The sequence below is a fragment of the Garra rufa genome, chromosome 1, assembly GCF_049309525.1.
Source record: "Garra rufa chromosome 1, GarRuf1.0, whole genome shotgun sequence".
Taxonomy (NCBI): Eukaryota; Metazoa; Chordata; class Actinopteri; order Cypriniformes; family Cyprinidae; genus Garra; species Garra rufa.
This window is the reverse complement of record NC_133361.1, coordinates 75,017,295-75,043,071: the sequence shown is the minus strand read 5'-3', so window position 1 is coordinate 75,043,071 and position 25,777 is coordinate 75,017,295. Positions and strand designations below refer to the sequence as shown.

Sequence of the window (25,777 nt, the reverse complement as noted above, 5' to 3'; positions counted from 1 at the left end):
TAATTTGGTTTTGTCTGTGCATGTTTTTTTTTTTACTTTTAATGATTTGGTAACTATTGACTGCCATTATATGACTGACAGACTGCAATGGTTTCAGTTAAAAATCTTTGTTTGTGTTTTACTAAGAAACAAAGTCACCTACATCTTGGATCCCCTCAGAGTAAGCAAATGAACATCAAATTTTCATTTTTTTTTGTGAACTATTCCTTTAATCTGACATTAATCTGCTTATTTAAATACTGTTAAATACTGTGTCTTCAATAAAATTTAAATTTGAAAATATTTTAATCTCACTGTGTGCTTTAATCCTTAAAAATTTATTTGTGTGGTGTTGATATTATTTTAGATGGAACCCAGATGATTGCTAGCTTGGCCCCATGCATAAGTTGCTGGGGCCAGCATGGAACCCATTGACAATCCCAGTTACAGCCCGTATTTCAGCCCATGTAGTAACCTTGTAGTACCCAAATCTGGGAACAAGATGGGTCTTGCGCATGTTGCCCAGTTGGGTCCCACCTAGTGGCAAGTGCAATCTAATTTGAAATCCATGTGGGCCATTAACATGGGGCCGTTATGGAACCCGCGGACAATCCCATATAGAGCCCATTTTTCAGCCCATTTAAGACCCACATTGGCCCTACATTAGGGCTGGGCGATATGGCTGAAAACTATATCACGATATCAGTGTTTCATATCGGTCGATATCGATAATTATTGATATTTTTATGACCCATTTAAAATAAGGACCAGGAGAAAAATATATTACACTCAAGCATTTTTATTTTAAACTTAACCTGCCTCTGATCATAATCCCCTCAGTTATTAAGACAGAAATGTCAACAACCATGGAAAACTCAAATAATTAAAATGTAAACATAAGTCTAAAGTCACAATATACACTTAATTATCTCTTAATCCTCAATTCAAACCCCATTCATTGTCGATAAAGTGAATGGTTTAGGTAATGTGTGGCCCAGAAGTACGGCTTGACCACAGGTCAGAGGTTGTTGCAAAGTACTTGGCTGATAATATTTATTTCTGCACAGATTGCTGGTTGCCAGTAGCCAACATTACTTCTTTCCCGGTACTTTAGCCTATACTTTGTGTAATAACAAAAATATTTATTTAAGTGAAAAAATAAGTCCAAAACTTTCAACATTTTGAACAATAGGGCCTAACAATCTTTTTTTTTTTTTTCAGAAATTCTTGTTTTAATTTTTCTGATAATCAAATGAAAGCAAAATCACAGATTTATTTTTAAAAATAAAAATAAACAGAGCTTTACTGTTAAAATTAATACATAGAAGAAAAATTATATTCAGTTAAAAAAAAGGTTTAATAATAATAGTATTTTTTCAACAATTAAGTGGTGACTCTTTATTTTATTTTTTATCATATATATTGTTTTATGTAAATTATTTAAATGTGAACATATAAACACCTACATTATACTGTACCAAGTAATACAAGACTAATATGGTTCTGTCACATTTTAAACCATACTTTTATTTTGACAGGTTGCCTTGAAGTTTCAGTGTGTAATACAGTATGAATGATGCTAGTTTCACTAATGAAACGGTAAAATTTATAAAAAGTGACACTCACAGCAGCTTTGGAGATTTTTGTCTGTTCATGTGAGATGCAAAGGCCAAAAATTAGCGGGAGCGTCACGTGTGCTGTATGCGTGTAGTGAAAATAAAACGCGTCTCCTCCATTCATACATATAGAGCATAGAGATATAGAGGCAAACGGGAACATGCAGGATTCATATTGAAACGGTCTTTTTGCATTTCAGTTTTCACAGACACTAGTCCATATCGCGATCTGAATTAATTAACAGACCAACTTTTGATTTATTGGTCCAAAAATCGACGAATTCCGCGGCATTCCGCCCTATAGTAAAGTCCGTTTTTATGAATGGAGTCCGCGATCCCGTCTGTGAGGAGACATTGTAAACGCGCGATCATGTAGAGACAGAAATCACATGCCGTCGTGTAAATAAGATAAATAACATAAGGCTATTTAGTTTGTTTAATACAACAACATGGACCCATTCTGTAGGAAAGATAACCTTAACTTCTATTGTGGTCTGGCGCTATGAACTGAGCGTTAAAGGGGGGCTGGGCGGGCCGACGAAGAACACAAAATATCGAACGTTTTATCGAACACATTTTATATTGATATCGATCTCTTGTCTATCGCGATATATATCGTTATCGTTTTATCGCCCAGCCCTACCCTACATACAAAACTTAGCTGGGTTAAAGCTGGGACCGATGTGGGTCTTGTGCATGTTGCCCAGTTAGGTCCCACCTAGTGGCAAGTGTAGTCCTATATGAAATCCATGTGGGCAGTTAACATGGGGCCATTATGGAACCCGCGGACAATCCCATATAGAGCCCATTTTTCAGCCCATTTAAGACCCACATTGGCCCTACATACAAAACTTAGCTGGGTTAAAGCTGGGACCGATGTGGGTATTGTGCATGTTGCCCAGTTAGGTCCCACCTAGTGGCAAGTGTAGTCCTATATGAAATCCATGTGGGCAGTTAACATGGGGCCATTATGGAACCCGCGGACAATCCCATATAGAGCCCATTTTTCAGCCCACTTAAAACCCACATTGGCCCCACATATAAAACTTAGCTGGTTTAAAGCTGGGACCCATGTGGGTCTTAAGCATGTTGCCCAGTTAGGTCCCACCTAGTGGCAAGTGTAGTCCTATATGAAATCCATGTGGGCAGTTAACATGGGGCCATTATGGAACCCGCGGACAATCCCATATAGAGCCCATTTTTCAGCCCACTTAAAACCCACATTGGCCCCACATATAAAACTTAGCTGGTTTAAAGCTGGGACCCATGTGGGTCTTAAGCATGTTGCCCAGTTAGGTCCCACCTAGCGGCAAGTGTAGTCCTATATGAAATCCATGTGGGCAGTTAACATGGGGCCATTATGGAACCCGCGGACAATCCCATATAGAGCCCATTTTTCAGCCCATTTAAGACCCACATTGGCCCCACATATAAAACTTAGCTGGGTTAAAGCTGGGACCCATTTGGGTCTTGTGCATGTTGACCAGTTAGGTCCCACCTAGCAGCAAGTGTAGTCCTATATGAAATCCATGTGGGCAGTTAACATGGGGCCATTATGGAACCCGCGGACAATCCTATATAGAGCCCATTTTTCAGCCCATTTAAGACCCACATTGGCCCCACATATAAAACTTAGCTGGGTTAAAGCTGGGACCCATGTGGGTCTTGTGCATGTTGCCCAGTTAGGTCCCACCTAGTGGCGAGTTCAATCCTATATGATATCCATGTGGGCAATTAACATAGGGCCATTATGGAACCCGCGGACAATCCTACATGCCCATTTTTCAGCCCATTTCAAACCCACATGGGCCCCACATACAAATGTTGGCTGGGTTTTTGAAGCCAGTCTCAGAGTGGGGAGTCGAATATTGCAAAGGCGCCGACCTTGAAAAAGATGAGGATCTTAAGGTCTATTCGGTTCACCCTGATGTTGTAAACTTCCTTCCTGGTGGTCTGTCAATAACTAGAGGTCCAGCCTTTGGCAGATGGGAGAACATTAAAACTATAACCAACGAGAGCGACACACCAATGACATGGCAGCAAAAAATCATTAAGAAGGTCGGTTACAACAAGGAGAAGATGAGCCAGATGACAAACAACTGGAAGTTTACTCCGTCCGTCTCGATCCAATCTGGAAATCTCACAGGGATAATTGCAAAATGGCAGTTCTCCTATTCTCCAGAATACGGAGGTTCACACGTGAACACTAAGAAGGAAACCTGGAATGACGCGACCGATGTAGAAGAACAGCTTTCATTTGAGCTGAAGCCAAACAAGAGTGTTTATCTGTGGCAGTACAGACTGGGGCTTGGTGATGAACCAGTATTGTTCAGCCGTGATTTAATAATTACCAATGAGCCAAACCCTCCAACTAAAGTCCCACTGCCACCTGCAGAACCATGAGAAAACATCTTCATCTCTGACCATAATGACATGCTTTAGTTCAAATGATTCTTTACATATCTGTAAGCTTTACTTAAAAATAAGAGAAAAAACAGCAGTGTAGATGCTTATAAATCATTGTCTTTATGATGAAAAGTTTGATAAAAGCCTCCTTTCCCTCACTTGGTTTCTGTGTAAATTTCAGTTGTATGCAGCAAGGTTATTATAGTTTTGCTTTTTTAAATTCGTTTTATTTTAATATAGTTTTGTATAGTTTCGTTTTTATTAGTTTCATTAACAGTTTTGTTAGTTTTAGTTTCGTTTTTGTTTTGTGAACACAGTTTTCTATTTAGTTTTTATATAGTTTAGTTTTAGTTTTTTAGCAAAGTAAGCAAAAAATAGTGAGAGAAAATATAATTTGCTGCAGTCTATTTAAAAGTGTTTAATTCATTTGAATAAATTATTAAGCATTCCATACATAATCCCCTGGTTTCACAGACAAGGCTTAAGTGTAGTCCTGGACTAAAATGTAAACCTGAGCTGTTTCAGATGAAAGAAACATGCAATGTCTAATCTTAAAATATATATCAGTGCCTTTGTTTTGTCTCACGATGCACAACAGTAGCATCTTTTTCTAAGCACATTTATAAAAATGACTTAAATGGCCTAATTGAACCCTGTCTGTGAAACTGGGCCAAGATGTATTTAAAATATAATATTTAATACACCAATTTTTAATATTAAATTTAGGGAAAAAAGTGTTTTGAATAAATAAATGACTCACTCATAAAAACATTACTGGATGAATCAATGACAAATACATTTTTAACAGTTACTTGTTTACACCTAGTGGTCAAACAATGCAATCCACACAAATGTTACTTTTAGCTAATGTTACTAAGCACAAATTACTTTCAGAAGATGACATGCTCTATTTTGATCTCTACCATGCTTGCAATTTAAATGATGTTGAAATTAAGTATAATAAGAACTACAAAAGGCTGTTTGGAGAATTTGTTGAAAGCAATGCTTCAGTGTTGTTGTACTTGAAAAGGAAGAGCATGAGCACGATCAGGATTTCTGGTTTCAGCCTAAATTGCTGTGCTGCAAAAAATTCATGGAAAAAGTGGAGTTGTGGATTGAGGAAACTAAGAACAGCATTAAGATGTCTCAAATTTGTGACAAAGAAGTGTGTCAATGGTGGCGTCTAAGACACTCACTTCTAATACATTTATAATAAGTCTAACTAAAAACTAAAACTAAACTGTATAAAAACTAAATAGAAATGTGTTCACAAAATAAAAACGAAACTAAAACTAACAAAATATTTAATAAGTCTGGAAGTGGAGTGACGTCTGTATCCAAAAAGTTCTCAAAGTCTACAGCATCCTCAGCTCGTCTTAAGGAAGAGGCTAACAGAGCAGCTTTGAAAGAACGGCAGGCATTAGAAATGAAGGAAGCACAATTAAAGGCTGAAATGGAAAGGCTGGAAATTGAAACTGCTCTTGCAATGTCCAATGCTAAAATAAAAGTGTATCAGGATTGTGAAGAACAACGACATTATGTAAGTCAAAGTTTGGTCACCAAATCAAGTGGTGCAGATGTTCCCAAATTGGAGCATTATGAGCATGATGGGTACAGTGTATCATCAAAGAATGTCAAAATGTCATCACGTCGCGAATCAGTGCAGCCAAGTGTATCTGTAAGTGCCAAACCTAAGAAAACAAGTACTGTAAAGGAATGGTCTGCCCAAGAAAATGAGACCTTACATCATAATATTGATACAGTAGAGCTTCAGAGAGTGATGCAACGTCAGACAGATATCACAGAAATTCTTGTGAAAAATCAGAGGCAGTCTTCTTTACCTCAGCGTGATGTTCCTTTGTTTCATGGAGACCCACTTGAGTTCAGGTCTTTTTTGAAAGCGTTTGAACATGCTGTTGAATCTGGAGCTGATAGTAATGCTGATAAGTTAGACTTTCTGGAACAGTACACAAGAGGAGAGTCTGGAGATGTTGTGAAGAGCTGCCAGCATATGTCAGATGATCGTGGTTATGCAGAAGCAATGAGATTTGGAAATGAGCTAAAAAAAAACTGCAAAAGCTTTGATGCAAAAGGCCTGAAATAAAGTCAGAGGATGGAAAGTCATTAACAAAACAAAAAGACAGATGTGAAGATGACCCCATGGCGGAAACCTACAAGTATCTGACAATGCAGGACTTAACAAGAGCTGCAAATGAAATTATTAAGTTCATTTGACGGCAAAAATTCAAAGAAGAAATTTCCATGTTGCAAAAGAGCAATGCATCTGTAAAAAAGAACAGGTGTCAATCATTAGAAGTGACAATGGCACTTACTTCATAGGTGCAGAGGTTGAATTGCGTAAGGCTATCCAACAGTGGAATCAGTCAAAAATTGAATGCACTCTCAAGCAAAAAGGAATACAGTGGATATTCAACTCATTTTGGTGGAATATGGGAACGGCAGATAAGATCAGTCAGAAAGATCTGGAAGTAAAAGGAGAAAATGGGACACCATACTATCAGCATGTGACATTAAGGCTTTGATTCAAGATGTATAAGGTACTTCAAACGGGACAATAGTAAGTCCGAGCGTTTTTCATCTTTGTTAATAGAAAGTTGTTGCAAATATATTATGAACATTTAATATGTCAGATTGCCACAAGTTCATATAAGTTCATTGTTAAAGTTTTGATGGATGCCAAATTCGAATGGGAAATGAGTGAAACACACTCAATTATGTACACTTACTTTAATGTTATAGGGGTTTTAACAGCACTGTGTGCAATATCTTTTCTGGAGAGGATGGGCCACACCTCTCTACCACAATACCAACACGGCTTAGATGCAGAAAAGGTTCGAAAGTTGCGTCTAATGGGACTGATGGAAGTTCAAGTTCGGTTCATGGTTAATGAAAATTGTATTTTTTCTTTTGCCCTTTTTTTTTCTGTCGCTATATATCTATACAAGCAAGGAGGAATACTTATCATTAGACTTTTCAGAGTAAATGGAGTTTCTGAATTTCATTAGCTATAATATAAATGGAATTAATAACCCAATGAAAAGGGAATTTTTTTTTTACACAGTTAAAAAAATGGCATGGCTCCGTAATACTACTCCAGGAAACACACTTACTGGAAAGAGAACACTTAAAACTAAAAAGAGAATGGGTAGATCAAGTGTATAGTTCATCATTTGGAAATAAAAAGAAAAGAGGAGTGGCTATCTTGTTTAGCAAAGCAGTGGGCTTTAACAATGAAAAGACCTTTCAAGATAAGGATGGACGATATGTTATGGTGGTTGGATCAATTGGAGGCACAAAGATTACAATTGTAAACATATATGCTCCAAATGAAGATTCTCCCTTTTTCTTTAAAAATTAGCAGCACTTGTGGCAGATAAAAGTGAAGGGATTCTGATTATGGAAGGGGGGCTTTAATTGTATATTGAATTCTTACCTAGAAAGATCACCACTAACAACAAAACCTCCTTCGAAAATGTCAAAAGAAATGTTAAATAGGATGTCTGAAATGGGCTTAGTGGATGTTTGGCGATATATACATCCTAAGGAAAGAGATTTCACATTCTTGTCGCAAGTGCATGGAGGCTATTCAAGGATTGACTATTTCTGTATAACAAAAGCAGATTTATATAAAGTAAAAGAATGTTCAATCGAGCCAACCACTATCTCAGACCATAACCCAGTTATAATGAAAATTAATTTAGGATTAGACAAACAATTTAGATACTGGAGATTGAACGGATTTATTTTAACAATTCCCCAAATTAAACAAGACATACAAAAAGCATTGAAGGAATATTTTTTGATTAATGATGATGGCAATGTTTCCCCATCAATGCTGTGGGATGCAGGAAAAGCCACAATAAGGGGAGAAATTATATCTATAAGATCTCGTTTAAAGAAACAAAGAAATGCAAAGCAAGAAGAATATGAAAATGAAGTTAAGAGGTTCGAGGGCGAACACAAAATAAAAAATAAAAAAGAAGATACACTTAGGGAGTTAAAAGTGGTAAGGAGACAATTGGACGAACTACTAACACATAAAGCAGAGGGAGCCCTTAGATATATAAAAAGAAAATACTATGAAATGGGGAATAAAGCTAGCAGATTTAGGGCTTTTCAACTTCGGAAAGAACAAGCAAGCCGCACAGTTCCGAAGATTAGACATCCCGTAACAAAAAAGAGTGAGACTCACCCCAAAGCAATATCAGATACCTTTGCAGAATATTTTCAAGAGCTGTATAAAAGTCAAAACCAAGAATTAAAAAAGACAAAATTATACAATTATTGAAACCTCTTAATTTGACAAAATTATCAATGGAAGAAGCGAGCAAATGAACAGATCCTATAACAGAAGATGAAATTATAGAAACAATTACTAATCTTAAAAATAATAAGATGCCAGGAATAGATGGGTTTTCGGGAGAGTATTATAAGGCCTTTGTGAAAGATTTGGCTCCAATATTAGGTAAAGTATATAATTATACATTGCAATCAGGTGACCCACCAAAATCATGGTCAGAAGCCAGAATTTCTGTTTTACATAAAGAAGGTAAGGATCCCACGCAATGTAGCAGTTATCGTCCAATTAGTCTTCTATGTGTGGATTATAAAATATTAACTTCTATACTAGCTAAAAGAATCCAAACAATTATTTAAAAAGTTATAAAACCAGACCAAACTGGATTTATTCAAGACCGTCATGGAAATAGCAGTGTAAGGAGGGCTCTAAATTTACAATCAATAGCGAAAAAAAAAAAGAAAAAAAGAGGAATGCAATGCTTCTCAGCCTTGATGCTGAGAAAGCATTCGATAGAGTTGATTGGCTATTTTTAGAACAAACATTGCTAGAAATGGGTTTTGAGGAAAAAATTGTAACCTGAGTTAACATGTTATACAAGGAATCAAAATTGAGAATAAGAGTAAATGGCCAGTGTTCAAAATTCTTCAAGGTTGAAAGAGTAGTGAGACAAGGGGATTCACTATCTCCCGTTCTTTTGGTACTGAGCATTGAACCACTAGCAGAAGCTATACGCCAGGATGTAAGAATTCAAGGAATAGAGGATGAAGGCAAATCAGTTCACAAAATAGCATTATTTGCGGATGACGTATTGCTTTTCATAGAAAACCCTTCTCGTTCCATTCCCCCACTTATGCAGTGTCTGCGTGAATATGGCCTAGTTTCAGGTTATAAAATTAATGAAAGTAAATCTGAAGCATTGATGATTTCTGGTGTCTGGCCATCCCAGTTGAACAATCAGGTTTCGTTTCATTGGTCAAAGCAGGGATTTAGATACCTGGGAATTACCCTTACCCCTAAATCTAGCCAACTTTTTGAGCCAACTATAAAAAACTAATAAAAAAATGATTTCTCCATCTTTCATTCTCGCATACTGTCATTTAATGCAGCCAAGTTCTCAACAAAACTGTTTCCATTGTTTTGATTTAATATTTCTGTTATCAGACAACCAAAGTAATATGAAATAATAACTGAAAAAAATCCTGAATTATGATCACGATTCAATCACTGAAAAGAATCATTTACCGGCGTCTGGACATAAGTCACTATTCCCTGCATTATTATCGCTGTTTTTAACTTCCTGTTTGAATGCCTTCAGGATCCTTTGACTTTTTAGGAGTTTATCCATTGAAAGTTATGTGATCCCAAAAACCTGCTTCTTTTATTTTTTAATGTATTGTTTTGGTTATAATGTACTGATTGGAGAGCCTGGTCTCATGAAAAAGCACGACTTTCTGTTTCTATTTGGCGTGCTATTAATAAGCTGAAATTAACTTTGGCGTGCATATAATACACTGGAAGCAACATAATATCTGGTTTAACTCAAAGCGCTGCTCCACTGCCGCTCGCTGAACAGAGCAGACCCAGATATAAAGAGAGGGAGGTGCGCGCGCATTGGGAGACCTCACGCATGTTCAGCAAAACCGACGAGCCTCAACAAACTATATTATATTAGGTTTGTCCAATTATGTGTTTATGTATTGTTGCTTGACACTTTTCGCTAGGTTGGCAACATTGTGCATTCATTTCTTTAACTATGGGCTAGGTAGCGGATCAAACCGAAAATTCGCGCTGCGTTAATCGCGCGTTAATAAAATTAGTGCCGTTAAAATGAATTTGCGTTAATATGCTATTAACGCATTAATTTTGACAGCACTAATATATATATATATATATATATATATATATATATATATATATTTTTTTTTTTTTTTTTTAGGAGTAAAACTGCCTCACTTTTGAACTGTGCAGAACTGTACTGCCCTCCAAAGGCAAAGTGCAGTAACTACGCCAACACTGAAAATTTGAAAAATGCCTTTAAAGTTTTTACACCAGCAAACATGTTGAAACTCTCGTTTCTCTGAAACGGGACACAATTGAACCAGGAGACTTTGCCACAAGACAAAACAGTTTACAAAAGTCACAAAGTCCGTTTTAAGCCTTAAAGGGATAGTTCACCCAAAAATGAAATTTTGATGTTTATCCGCTTACCCCCAATGCATCCAAGATGTAGGTGATTTTGTTTCCTCAGAAAAACACAAATGAAGATTTTTAACAAAAACCGGTGCAGTCTGCCAGCCTTATCATGGCAGTGGATGGGCACCAAACCTTTAAAAGTAAACAAAAACATGCACAGACAAATCCAAATTACACCCTGCGGCTCGTGATGATACATTGATGTCTTAAGACACGAAACGATCAGTTTTTGTGAGAAACTGAACAGTATTTATATCATTTTGTAACTTTGATACACAGCCACGTCCATCTGTCATGTGCACGAGTTTGCGTATTCTACGCCAGAAGCGCGTGCTCATGTGACGTGACTGATGCCAAACTCGTGCACATTACAGATGGACGTGGCTGTGTATCAAAGTTAAAAAAATGATATAAATACTGTTCAGTTTCTCACAAAAACCGACCGTTTCGTGTCTTAAGACATCAATGTATCATCACGAGCCGCAGGGTGTAATTTGGATTTGTCTGTGCATGTTTTTGTTTACTTTTAAAGGTTTGGTGCCCATCCACTGCCATGATAAGGCTGGCAGACTGCAACGGTTTTCGTTAAAAATCTTCGTTTGTGTTTTTCTGAGGAAACAAAGTCACCTACATCTTGGATGCATTGGGGGTAAGCAGATTAACATCAAATTTTCATTTTTGGGTGAACTATCCCTTTAACTCAATTTTGAACAAATGTGTAGTTACTGCGCTTTGCCTTTGGAGGGCAGTATACATCTCCGCTGTATGTTTTTATCATATTCCTGTCACAAAAAGTGAATACAAAGAGCTGCAGCTCAATACTTTCATACACTGAGAGTAAATCGTTTGAAATAATGAAAAAGTTTTGATGTTTTTAAAACAAGCCTGTTCTGCTCACCAAGCTGCATTCATTTAATTAAAAATATAGTAAAACAGTGAAATATTATTGCAATTTAAAACGGCTGTTTTCTACGTAAATATCTATCGAAATGTAATTTATTTCTGTGATCAAAGCTGAATTTCCAGCATCATTACTGCAGTGCATCATTATGCCAAACCTGACAGAAAGAGGAGAGAGGTTTGAACAGCTCTTCGTTTAATCTTTAGTATTATAGACTGGTTGTTATGTGAATTAATGTCTTATTTTTAAGAGGATTATGATGAGAATAATGGGAATGAAGATGAAGATTTTAGTTCTCCAGGTTTGTTTCTTCTCTTTATGGCCTTTTGTTGTTTTTCTTGACAATTGAATGTCAGCAGAGTCTCGGATCTGGTTTGAGAGAAGAATTTCTAAGATATTTGGGAACATAATGGCAAATGAGAGCAGGACTGAACAATGTGGAGGAAAATTATAATTGCAGTATTCCCCAAAAATATGAGTTTGATTAAAAAAAAAAAAAGTGTTTAAATTCTATAAAATGTGTCTATATTGTATTTGCTGTTCAGGTTTGTAATGCTATGCGATTTGCCCAGAACATTGTTGCATATATTATTACAAATGATACTGTATATAATATTATATTCATATAATATTAAATAATTTGATAAAATAAAATTCTGAAATCACAATAAATATGACATGTAATGTAAATATGACATCACTTAATATTATAGTGAAATAGGTAAAAAAAGAAAAGTTGGAATATTGATTTAAACATGTTTTTAAGTTTGGCTTGTCATATATTGTGGCAATGAATAATAAGGAAAAAGTAGTGGTATATTATAGAAATATTAAATTATGAAGAAAACATATTACTGTTGTAATTAAAGTGAATGGTATTGTACTATAAAATACGAACATTACACAAAATATGGTGAATATATCTTCAGTAAATGAGACCATTTATTTACCATTAAATGTATCATTGAAGCATCATTCATTGTCGTATTTGGATAGTTAGGAGTTTTAGTCGACCTACATTGAATTGATATATTTTCTGATCAGGCGCTGAGTGGAATGCACATTAAAGGTCCTTCTAACAGAAAAAAAGGAGAGGGGGTTCAGCGAAATATTGCTTCCTGCTGCCATTTTTTTTCTGAACCCCTTTCTGGGAGAGAGAAAACTATATTCCGTGTATTTCTACGATATCGTGACTCTGCTGCTGTTTTCGGACAAAAACAAAAAACTGACGCCCAAGAGATGATCGAAAGTGAAAGCAAAGATGACGGGATGATTTTCTAATATTTACCGAGATTATACACTTTACCATATTTCCACAGAAGATGGGTTTTTCTTATCATGTTTTGTGACATATATTCTCTGTCTCTACATTTACAAAGCTATTAAAACAGCAGCAGAGTTTCAGGTTTATCTGATGTGGAATTACAAAATAAGAGCCCACCCAAATCTTTGTCTCTGCTTTTAAAAATAAAAGTCCTAGATTGCAGATTATATCAAAATGTAAAGTCTTATTTTCCTTTACGAAATAAACATCCTTTGAAGACTTCAGTCCGTACGCTATATTTCCTTTTATTTATTAATAATAATAAATGCTTACCTTTTTCTCTGTTTCAGACAAAATAATGCCCATGGCAGAAGAGATGACAGAAGTTGCAAAATGGTGCAAACATCTTTCTTGAACTGAAGTTACACAGTTAGTTGCACTTCCATTTCTATTCCCTTTTTACGTATGCCTGTCCATCAAGCATGCTTTTGGACATCGATTTATTTTTGGTGGACATTATTTTGTGCAATTCAAATGTCACTGAGATGTTCTTTTTATATATTTTGCATCACATAATGTAATACTGCTATTATTGCTGATGTTGCCTCAAGAAGTGTGAGTGTGATCGTAAAACAATGTTCTTCTATTTTAGTATACATCCAAAAAATAAATGTACTTCTGGGATAAAAGATTTGCTTCATTACTCCAGTATTTACTGGCAAATTATCCTTTAGAACTCATTCTAATATACTGATTCATTATCAGTGCAAGAAACTTTATAAGCCTTTTTGATGAATTAAAAGTTAAAATATCAGCATTTATTTAAAATAGAAATATTTTCTAACAATTTACACTACTGTTCAAAAGTCTGGGGTCAGTTTTGTTCTGTTTTTAATCAAATAAATGCAGTCTTGATAAAAATAAAAAGCATTACAAGTCTTACTAATTACAAACCTTTGAGCAGTAGTTTATAAATATATATATACATGTGCGCATGGTGCATTGTAGGAAAGATAGGAAATAGGAAAGATTATGTGGATATTTTAAATGTTTGGTCAATATTAAACAAGGAATTTGATGGGCCTTTGGTGCCCTTTTCAGGCATTTCTATTGAAATTGTAATGTAAACTGTTAATTTTGTATTAGATTATGTATTTCAACACTGTTATTTAATGACAGCATATGGTCATTATTAATCAATAATCATAATTGCCTCTGTGTTTAAATATAATGCATTTTAAGTCACTGTGTTTACTTAGATCCGCTTGTATTCATATTAAGAAGACGGCGTTAGTCGTGAGATTATTACCGACATTAAAACACATTATTAACGTCGACAGAATAAAATAAAGTTTCACAGGATTATGAACGCACCTGAAAGTGATACACGAGCTTCGTCTTGGGCTTTTTTTTACTTTCGTTGATGTCTCTTTCCAGGACCAGGCATATCGTTCATCAATTATTATCATCGTTTTTGGCAAATATTTGAAAATCTGGGCCTGTATTCACAAAACATTTGATCTTAGCTCTAAGAGTTCTTCTAAATAGCAGTAACTAAGTTTTAACTAACTTCTCTTAAAACCTATTCCCAAAGCTGCTGAGACAAACTCTTACTCAGGAATATAAAAGTTGAGCTCATTACTATGCATGATGTCAGCATGCTCATTAACTATGCACACAGTGATTGGCTGATAGGAGTCTCTGTCAGATTTACTCATTAACTATTGTAGAGCGCAATATAATGTTGTCATATTCAAATAAAAAATGTAAAATGCAGGCTGTCAGAGCTACTTTTTGCACTTAAATGCTTCTTAGAGCAAAAATGTAGGAGTGGCACGCCCATTATTTTACTTATTTTAATTTTGGGGGGAATCAAGCAAATTATATATGAACAAATCCCTCTGTAAAATCCTTCAGGATATAGACAGGAACACAAATGTAAAGTGTGGTGTGTGTAAGTGCTCCTGAAGTGGAGATTTATGGCTCAGTGTAGGAGAAAAAACTCTTGGCCTTTATAAATCTGTATTGTGATTGAAATCTATGGACACAAATAGATAAAGTGCTATAAAAGAAACACTTAACAGTGTCCTTTGGATATTTTCTTTCCACTAGTCTATCTCAACACCAAAATCTCAAACTTGACAGGTGCATGAAAAAAAAAACGTTTTGCCTGCAATGTCTGCCCTTAATATCCTAATGATTTTTGGCATAAAAGATAATTTAATTGTTTCCCATGCTACTTGAGACTGAAGAAAGAAAGACTGATATACCCATGCTACCAAAAATGTTTAATCTGAGAAACCGTGTTTAGGGTGTAATCATCTCATGATTGCTGACTCGATTTAACTATAGACAGATAAACATGCAAATAAGAGGCACAGGCACATTCTCTAATGGTCTCGTTGGTTTGGTGAAAACACTGAAGCGCATTGTGCAGGAAGAGCAACTATTACACATTTGACTACACTGCAAAAAATGCTTTTCTTACTTAGATTTGTTGTCTTGTTTCCAGCCAAAATATCTAAAAATTCTTGAATCAGGAAGGATTTTCTTGACAAGTAAAAATGTGTGTCTTGTTTTCAGTAAAAACAAGTCAAAATTAGGTGAGTTTTTGCTTAAAACAAGCAAAACAATCTGCCAATGGGGCAAGAAAAATAGTCTAGTTGTCTGCTTGAAATAAGATTTTTTTTTCTGACCCCATTGGCAGATTATTTTGCTTGTTTTAAGCAAAAACACACTTAATTCTGTCTTGTTTTTAACAAAATCAAGATAATAATTTTTACTTGTCAAGAAAATCCTTCCTGATTTAATAATTTTTAGATATTTTGGCTGGAAACAAGACGTAAGACGTAAGTAAGAAAAGCATTTTTTTGCAGTGATAATAGGCTTCATGTCAAAGTTTCAGGGGTTTCCAGCAGCGCTTCAACAATTAGACATCAGCAATGAAATAATCATTGTCAGCTTTGGGGATAATTTTCAGGAAAAAGAAAATCTTCTCCAGTCAAAAATGACATGAACACCACATGAGGGTTAATGTGTTTAAGACTCTATAAGGACCTGCAGGAACTTGTTTTACTCATACTCCTGAACAGACCGACTTTTCTATTGTCTTACATTTAATCTACACATCCTTTATTTTTAGATATTTTTATCTGTTCTTCTTTTGATGTTTCAGCAGAGCAGATGGAAACCAAAGCATCTCTCGAGGAGCCGCCTCTGTCTTCTGTCTCAACAACACAAGCGTTACAGCGTCCCTGAATAAACATGATCAACCAGAGAATTATGAACTACAGAGAGTCCAAGACAGACTCAAAACCAGCATGAAGAACAAGTACGAGAGATTATTTGAGGGACTGAAACTCCAGGGCAATGAAACTCTCCTGAACAGCATCTACACACAGCTCTACATCATAGAGGGAGAGAGTGAAGGAGTGAATGAAGAACATGAGGTTTTACAGATGGAGAAAACACAACACTCCCACGACACTCCAATCTAGGGCTGGGCCGATAAACGATATAATATCGAATCGCGATAAAATTTATGTTAATAACGATGATAAGCTATAGACCATTTTTGCTCGATATGGATTAATCTAAGAGCCAATCACACAGCAGAAATATGCGACAGCGGCCAATCAGCGTGCAGCGTGCGTGTGCACGTCAAAGTACAAAGTTCATTTTCTACAGCACTTTGCGAAGTTCAAGCAAACTTACACCAGGACGACAAAAATAGGAGAGTGGAAGCAGCGACGAAAGAGAAACTAACCTCGAGTTATTATCCAAAGATGTTGAAGTTGTCGACAAAAAAGGTAGCACGAATTCCGTAAGTGGTTTGGCTATCTGAAAAGTGACTCTCAGCTCAGCTGAGAGTTTGGCGCGATTGTTAAAACTGAAACCGAAAGCAAAAAACGCACGCGCATTCAAAAGCAATTTAAATCCCCCTTGTTTAGAGAGTGACTTCGCAATGCGCGCAAATTAGGCTACATGACATATCTAGGCTGTTATCAGCATGTAGACTATAATAGGTTGTGTATGTCTATAGCTCTGTATCATGCTTGAAATATTCCGTCTCTATTTGCACTTTGAATAATGAGAGAGTAGCCTACTTTGATTCTGGCTGAATTGTCTGCACTTAATACGATTAAGAAAGAGCTGTGTCGTAATTTTTTGATATTTATACCGTAGATTGTTTCAAAATGCAGTGGTTGCCTCTAATTTAAATAGCTCAACCTATAATAGAGAAAATAAACAATTGTGTTAATAATAATAAATAAATAAATAAATGTGTTACAAATAATGTTTTTACAATAATTTTATGTTCACATTTTGTACATTTACTCTCATTTACCTTACTCTGTCACAATTTTAACAACTTTTTTCATTTATTTTAGTAAGTTATTTTAATTTTTAAGGCCAAATCTGTAATCTGATTTTTGTTAATAAAACTATACTTAAACATTTAATTTAATGAATCCTTTAATTTTTGTGGCTTTAGTCATTATTGGGATACTATTTTAAAGCTGGCAACATCTACAGCTTATATCGAAATATATATCGTCATCGTTCAATATGGGAAAAAATTATCGAGATTAGCTTTTTGCCATATCGCCCAGCCCTACTCCAATCTACTGCAATGACATCTTTAAAGCCTCATCTGAACCAGGATGTGAGGAGAAAGACCAAATCAAGACTGTTCTTACTCAAGGCATCGCTGGAATCGGAAAAACCGTCTCTGTGCAGAAGTTCATTCTGGATTGGGTCGAGGGAAAAGCCAATCAGGATGTAGATTTCATGTTTGTGCTTCCATTTCGAGAGCTGAACTTGATCCGAGATCATCAGTACAGTCTTCACAGGCTTCTGCTGGACTTTCATCCTGAACTTCAAGATCTGGACTCAAAGATTTATGAGGAGTGTAAAGTTGTGTTCATCTTTGATGGTCTGGATGAAAGCAGAATCACACGGATGTTTTCAGATGACCAGAAAGTTTGTGATGTGACTGAGACTTCATCAGTGGGTGTGTTGATGTCAAACCTGATGAAAGGAGAACTGCTTCCCTCTGCTCTCATCTGGATCACCTCCAGACCAGCAGCCGCCAATCAGATCCCCTCCAAATACATCAACCGTCTGACAGAAATACAGGGATTCAATGAGCCTCAGAAGGAGGAATATTTCAGGAAGAGAATCAGTGACCAGCATCAAGCCAGCAGAATCATCTCACACATCCGAAGAGCAAGAAGCCTCCACATCATGTGCCACATCCCCGTCTTCTGCTGGATCTCATCCACTGTGCTTCAGAAGATCCTGGAAGAAGATCTGAGTGCAGAAATCCCTCAAACTCTGACTGAAATGTACATCCACTTCCTGCTGATTCAGATCAACATGAGGAACCAGAAGTATGAAGAGAGAGATCCAGAGAAACTCCTGCAGTCCAACAGAGACGTGATTGTGAAACTTGCAGAAGTGGCTTTCAAACAGCTGATGAAGGGCAATGTGATGTTCTACGAGGAGGACCTGATTGAGAGCGGCATAGACGTCACTGATGCCTCAGTGTATTCGGGGATTTGCACTGAGATCTTCAAGGAGGAATCTGTGATTAATCAGAGGAAAGTCTACAGCTTCATTCATCTGAGCGTTCAGGAGTTTCTTGCTGCATTTTACTGGTTTCACTGCTGTACATGCAGTGCTCTCACAGTGCTTGAAGATTTTGAACCATTGTATAATTTGCTTAAAGGAGTCGTAGATAAAGCTCTTCTGAGTAAAACTGGACATCTGGATCTGTTCCTGCGGTTCCTGCTGGGCATCTCACTGGGGTCCAATCAGAGACTCTTACAGGATCTACTGACACACACGGTGGACACCTCACAAACCATCAAGAAAATCACACAGTACATTAAAGATATAATTAAGCACGGTGATCTGTCAGCTGAGAGATCCATCAATCTGTTTCTGTGTCTTTTTGAAGTGAATGATCAGACTCTGTACAGAGATATTCAGGAGTTTGTGAGATCAGACAATCACTCAGAGAAGAAACTCTCTCCTGCTCACTGCTCAACAATCGCCTACATGCTTCAGATGTCAGAGGAGGTGATGGATGAATTTGATCTGAAGAAATACAACACGACACAAGAGGGTAGAAGACGACTTATACCGGCTGTCCACAACTGCAGAAAGGCTTTGTGAGTACTGAATTCATGTATTACGATAGACTAAAAGTGAATGAAAATGTTTCTGAAAATTCTCTGATTCTCTTTTAGACTTGCTGACTGTAATCTCACGGTTGAGTCCTGTAAAATACTTTCTTCAGCTCTTCAATCCTCAAATTCTCCTCTGAGAGAGCTTGATGCGAGTAACAATGATGTGCAGGATTCAGGAGTGAAGCTGATCTCTGATGCTCTGAAGAGTCATAACTGTCAGCTAGAGATACTGAGGTGCGTATGTTTACAAGTGTAAAGCACTATAGATTTAAAAGGTTTACCAATTACTTAAAGCTGCAGTCCAGTCCAGTCTGAGGGTGTTTTGGGGCCCTTTAGAATATTTGAAATGCCCTGACATTTGTGCTTTTTTCATTACCTTAAAAACATTTTAACGGCAACTTCATTTATATAGCACTATTTCCTACAACCAGAGTTGTAGACCAATGTGTTTTACAATAGAAAACTTAAAAAAAAAAACTGCAAATAATAAAAAGGGTGTACAACCACAAGGAAAAAACATCACAACATACAACAAAAACATAGAACAAGGAATAAATTGAAAAGCCTTGTCGAACAGATGGGTTTTTAATTAAGACGAAGCCATTCTAATAAAATGGGAAGATCATTCCAGAGTCTTGGGGCAACTGAAGCAAAAGCGCGATCGCCCCTACACTTCCGCTTTGTATTGGGAATGAACAAAAGTCTCTGGTTAGAAGACCGTAGGGATCTGGTAACACTGTGCTCAGTCAATAAATATATCATGGAGCCATACCATGTAGTGATTTATAAACACATAAGGATAACCCACCAATGTTTGGATTTGGAACAGTTAAAGAATCTGAGGATTTAAAAACAATAAATTCTGTTTTGTCCTCATTAAAATACAGAAAGTTTAGGGACAACTATGCCTTTACATCTGTCAAACAGGCAATGCAGTCCATCTGAATTTCATTTTACAGGCAGACAGGCACTAATCAATACAGAACACTATCAGAAGTCGCTTTATTTTTCACAAATTTAAAAGCAAGAGGTCAAGTAATTTTGTTTACGTAGCATTCACATAAAAGAAACAAATAGATGAATGGATGATAGGCTATTTTATCCCACAATAGACTTTTACAACCTTAACATTGAAAAATTCATGTAAAATGTGTTTTAGATAGGCTAAAGAGAGTTATCTTGAAAGAGGACCCACAGTCATAAATTGAAACCCTCAAAAGAAAATCTAAGTTGCACACACTCAAATGCAATGTGAACACACACAACTTCCCACTACACACTTACGTTTCTGTGGTTCCCTCCTTTCCTCTAGTGGAATTTATTTCCATGGTCCAAACGGAAAGTTAGAAAAGTGTCATTAAAGTTTTACTAGTGCATTTCTCACTTTCCAAAACACAGTCAGAAAACATTTGGCTAATGTTTTGATTGCATTAAGTCCAAACACAATGGGAAAAGACTGAACTTTCATGCATGCAACATCTGAGTTTGTGTAAGATGTTGCATTACACATCATTGTCAGTAAGAATAAGAATAAGTGCGTTAACGTTTCTTTTTCTGTACAGTCTAGTCTCTAATTGTCAGTAAATTTGAATTTCACATGAAAAAAAATATTTTAGCCTGAATAGCAAATCGCTCTCTTTAAAATACAAACCTTGTGCAATCAGATGCACATTTAAAACTGGAGTAATCTGATTTTAGTCAGTGTTTCATAAACGCATTAACCTTTTTGGATTACAATCTGCAATCAAAATTGTATGTTTAATTATTCCATCTGCTATAAACTATCCGGCACCTGCAGCATCTTCACATGCGTTATAGCTACTAGGCACCTTCTTTATATTTACAGATGGGAAGTAATGATGCAGCAGCATGCTTGAATGTCCTGCAAAAACCTACCCGTACCACTCAAATTAGAACACATTATTATAAACTAACCGTTGTGAAAGTAAGGCGATAGTTTTGAACACTGGCTGTTTATGTATTTGCTCATAAAATTGATTTTGTATAATTTGTAACCAAAAAAGTTTGGCTGGAAAAGTGTCCAAAACCCCTCTTAAACCAGCTATGACCAGCTAAAACCAGCCTAGACTGGTCGGCTGGTCTTAGATGGTTTAAGCCGGAGGTAGCTGGTTTTAGCTGGTCTCCCAGCCTGGCCAGGCTGGAAAAGTGTCCAAAACCCCTCTTAAACCAGCTAAAACCAGCATAGACTGGTCGGCTGGTCTTAGATGGTTTAAGCCGGAGGTAGCTGGTTTTAGCTGGCTGGTCTTAGATGGTTTAAGCCGGAGGTAGCTGGTTTTAGCTGTTCTCCCAGCCTGGCCAGGCTGGAAAAGTGTCCAAAACCCCTCTTAAACCAGCTATGACCAGCTAAAACCAGCCTAGACTGGTCGGCTGGTCTTAGATGGTTTAAGCCGGAGGTAGCTGGTTTTAGCTGGTCTCCCAGCCTGGCCAGGCTGGAAAAGTGTCCAAAACCCCTCTTAAACCAGCTATGACCAGCTAAAACCAGCCTAGACTGGTCGGCTGGTCTTAGGTGGTTTAAGCTGGAGGTAGCTGGTTTTAGCTGGTCTCCCAGCCTGGCCAGGCTGGAAAAGTGTCCAAAACCCCTCTTAAACCAGCTATGACCAGCTAAAACCAGCCTAGACTGGTCGGCTGGTCTTAGATGGTTTAAGCAGGAGGTAGCTGGTTTTAGCTGGTCTCCCAGCCTGGCCAGGCTGGAAAAGTGTCCAAAACCCCTCTTAAACCAGCTATGACCAGCTAAAACCAGCCTAGACTGGTCGGCTGGTCTTAGATGGTTTAAGCCGGAAGTAGCTGGTTTTAGCTGGTCTCCCAGCCTGGCCAGGCTGGAAAAGTGTCCAAAACCCCTCTTAAACCAGCTATGACCAGCTAAAACCAGCCTAGACTGGTCGGCTGGTCTTAGATGGTTTAAGCCGGAGGTAGCTGGTTTTAGCTGGTCTCCCAGCCTGGCCAGGCTGGAAAAGTGTCCAAAACCCCTCTTAAACCAGCTATGACCAGCTAAAACCAGCCTAGACTGGTCGGCTGGTCTTAGATGGTTTAAGCCGGAGGTAGCTGGTTTTAGCTGGTCTCCCAGCCTGGCCAGGCTGGAAAAGTGTCCAAAACCCCTCTTAAACCAGCTATGACCAGCTAAAACCAGCCTAGACTGGTCGGCTGGTCTTAGATGGTTTAAGCCGGAGGTAGCTGGTTTTAGCTGGTCTCCCAGCCTGGCCAGGCTGGAAAAGTGGCCAAAACCCCTCTTAAACCAGCTATGACCAGCTAAAACCAGCCTAGACTGGTCGGCTGGTCTTAGATGGTTTAAGCAGGAGGTAGCTGGTTTTAGCTGGTCTCCCAGCCTGGCCAGGCTGGAAAAGTGTCCAAAACCCCTCTTAAACCAGCTATGACCAGCTAAAACCAGCCTAGACTGGTCGGCTGGTCTTAGATGGTTTAAGCCGGAAGTAGCTGGTTTTAGCTGGTCTCCCAGCCTGGCCAGGCTGGAAAAGTGTCCAAAACCCCTCTTAAACCAGCTATGACCAGCTAAAACCAGCCTAGACTGGTCGGCTAGTCTTAGATGGTTTAAGCCGGAGGTAGCTGGTTTTAGCTGGTCTCCCAGCCTGGCCAGGCTGGAAAAGTGTCCAAAACCCCTCTTAAACCAGCTATGACCAGCTAAAACCAGCCTAGACTGGTCGGCTGGTCTTAGATGGTTTAAGCCGGAGGTAGCTGGTTTTAGCTGGTCTCCCAGCCTGGCCAGGCTGGAAAAGTGGCCAAAACCCCTCTTAAACCAGCTATGACCAGCTAAAACCAGCCTAGACTGGTCGGCTGGTCTTAGATGGTTTAAGCCGGAGGTAGCTGGTTTTAGCTGGTCTCCCAGCCTGGCCAGGCTGGAAAAGTGTCCAAAACCCCTCTTAAACCAGCTATGACCAGCTAAAACCAGCCTAGACTGGTCGGCTGGTCTTAGATGGTTTAAGCCGGAGGTAGCTGGTTTTAGCTGGTCTCCCAGCCTGGCCAGGCTGGAAAAGTGTCCAAAACCCCTCTTAAACCAGCTATGACCAGCTAAAACCAGCCTAGACTGGTCGGCTGGTCTTAGATGGTTTAAGCAGGAGGTAGCTGGTTTTAGCTGGTCTCCCAGCCTGGCCAGGCTGGAAAAGTGTCCAGAACCCCTCTTAAACCAGCTATGACCAGCTAAAACCAGCCTAGACTGGTCGGCTGGTCTTAGATGGTTTAAGCCGGAGGTAGCTGGTTTTAGCTGGTCTCCCAGCCTGGCCAGGCTGGAAAAGTGTCCAAAACCCCTCTTAAACCAGCTATGACCAGCTAAAACCAGCCTAGACTGGTCGGCTGGTCTTAGATGGTTTAAGCCGGAGGTAGCTGGTTTTAGCTGGTCTCCCAGCCTGGCCAGGCTGGAAAAGTGTCCAAAACCCCTCTTAAACCAGCTATGACCAGCTAAAACCAGCCTAGACTGGTCGGCTGGTCTTAGATGGTTTAAGCCGGAAGTAGCTGGTTTTAGCTGGTCTCCCAGCCTGGCCAGGCTGGAAAAGTGTCCAGAACCCCTCTTAAACCAGCTATGACCAGCTAAAACCAGCCTAGACTGGTCGGCTGGTCTTAGATGGTTTAAGCCGGAGGTAGCTGGTTTTAGCTGGTCTCCCAGCCTGGCCAGGCTGGAAAAGTGGCCAAAACCCCTCTTAAACCAGCTAAAACCAGCCTAGACTGTGTAACCAAAAAAGTTACGGACTGCAGCTTTAATATCTTTAACAGGATCATGCTGCTAGTGTTAATGTCTCATTTTTTTGTAGGTTATCAGGTTGTATGGTGACAGATAAAGGATGTTGTTATTTGGCTTCAGCTCTGAGTTCAAACCCATCACACCTGAGAGAGCTGGACCTGAGCTACAATCACCCAGAACACTCAGCACTTCAGCTGCGCTCTTTTCAAAATAATCCAGACTATGTGCTGAAGATACTCAAGTATGAACACAACACCAATACTTACATACTGTCCTGTGTGTGTGTGATTAAAATAAATGTTAGGGTTGTCTAAACTGACATATATTAGTAATGCATGACTGTAAAAACTACTGAAATGTCCTAGTTTAATCAAATCCCTGTCCAGGCAACCCAAAATGTTTGCAGTGATACCCATCAGATAAACTGAAAAATTCACCATTTATCTTGTGGTGTTAAATCAGAACATCTGTTTGAAAAGACAGTAAACTGAATATCACATCAGCCAATAAGTTTTCTTAACGTGTGACCGTTTGTCTGTTTTTAGTTTAGACAACGGAGGACTTTGCCGGGTTAAACCAGGACTGCAGAAGTGTAGGTTTTCAGTCTCACACATTTAGATCTTTTAAACGTTCTAATGTCTTATAGATATTTTAATGCTGTAACTTTTCCTTCAGATTTCTGCGATCTTACACTGGACCCAAACACTTTAAACAATGAACTCATACTGTCTGAGGATAAAAAAAAGGTCACGCACGTGAAAGTTCCTCAGCCGTATCCTGATCATCCAGACAGATTTGAAGGCATTTCTCAAGTTCTGAGTAGAGAGAGCCTTACTGGACGCTGTTACTGGGAGGCTCAGTGGGAAGTGTGGGCTCGTGTAGCAGTGAGCTACAAAGGAACCAACAGGAAAGGAGGTAATAACAGTGTGTTTGGGCTTGATGACAAATCCTGGAGTCTTTTCTGCAATGCCAACGGATTTAACATTTGGCACAATAACAAAACCAACAACATACCTGTTCCTTCATCATCTAAAAAAGCGGGAGTTTATCTGGACTGGCCAGCCGGCACTCTGTCCTTCTACAGCGTCTCTGACACACACACACTCACACACTTACACACATTCAACACCACATTCACTGAACCTCTATATGCTGGATTTATGAATAATCTACTCAACAATTCAGTGTCTCTGTGCAATTAAACACTCATGCACGCACGACACACGCACACTGTTTTAGTACACAGCAAAGACACATATATATGGACACATATAGACACTGAAGCAGTGTTGAAGTTAACGAGATAATTAGGTGATTAACGAAGTGATGGTTGATCATTATTGAAGACAGCTGATGTTAATAAGCAGAATCACCAAAGGAGAAACACAACATTTGTAAGCAACCATTATAGTGGTCAGTGTTTGCATTAGTTGGGCTCTTGACCCTTAAATCTTTAATATTACGGCTTGTTTGGTTGCAAGGGCCGATAAGTAAGGAACTGCTTTGTATTTATATACATCGCATTTTGAGTTCATTTAAAACTTGAAGGGGTTGATGTCCTATTTGCAAAGTTTATAGTAGTAATAGTGGACTGTATGTAGACCTTTCCGTTTTATTTATTCTAATTTTATCTACAGTATATGTCTAATACTTTAAATATTTGTTGTTATCTATCAAAATTGTGATACAATTTGTGATACTGTTCTTGTATAGAAATTTTTCACTAAATTGCAGCCCGCTTTGTCATTGTTCATTTAAGACTTGAAGGGGCTGATGTCCTATTTGCAAAGTTTACAGTAGTAATAGTGGACTGGATGTAGACATTTCCATTTTATTTATTCTAATTTTATCTACAGTATGTATTTAAAACTTTAAATATTTTTTTGTTTTCTGTCAAAATGTTCTTGTGTGGAAGTGTTTGTAGTAAAAGCTGTTTTGCACAGAAATTCATTGCAGCCGGCTTTGTTTTTGATGTTTATTTGCGAGTAGGTATTGTATGAATAACAGAAGTCAATGTAGCTTTACACATACACACACTTTGTACTAAAGGTACATCCAAAATAGTGATGTCACTGTCTAAGCAGAGGGATGTTGTGCAACCCTATATAGTCCACACATGACAAATGAGGTAATAATCAATATTTCTGAATATCTGAGTTTTAATTATTTGACTACAAATCTCACCTCATCATTCC

At 38.0% G+C, this 25,777-nt stretch overlaps 1 protein-coding gene and 1 long non-coding RNA gene across 2 annotated transcripts in view; one reads left to right on the top strand and one right to left on the bottom strand.

The window, feature by feature from the left end:
• LOC141339345 (uncharacterized) overlaps positions 1-25,777 on the bottom strand; it is a 299,598-nt gene that overhangs the window by 94,079 nt on the left and 179,742 nt on the right. The window lies entirely within an intron of this gene.
• Positions 6,803-25,777, top strand: part of LOC141342640 (protein NLRC3-like) — a 70,279-nt gene continuing 51,304 nt past the window's right edge. Inside the window, exons 1-7 of the mRNA XM_073847138.1 lie at positions 6,803-6,897; positions 15,856-16,161; positions 17,288-18,856; positions 18,935-19,108; positions 23,653-23,823; positions 24,128-24,174; positions 24,258-24,394. Coding sequence (XP_073703239.1) covers positions 6,803-6,897; positions 15,856-16,161; positions 17,288-18,856; positions 18,935-19,108; positions 23,653-23,823; positions 24,128-24,174; positions 24,258-24,394 — 2,499 coding nt within the window. The remainder of the gene's footprint in view (positions 6,898-15,855; positions 16,162-17,287; positions 18,857-18,934; positions 19,109-23,652; positions 23,824-24,127; positions 24,175-24,257; positions 24,395-25,777) is intronic.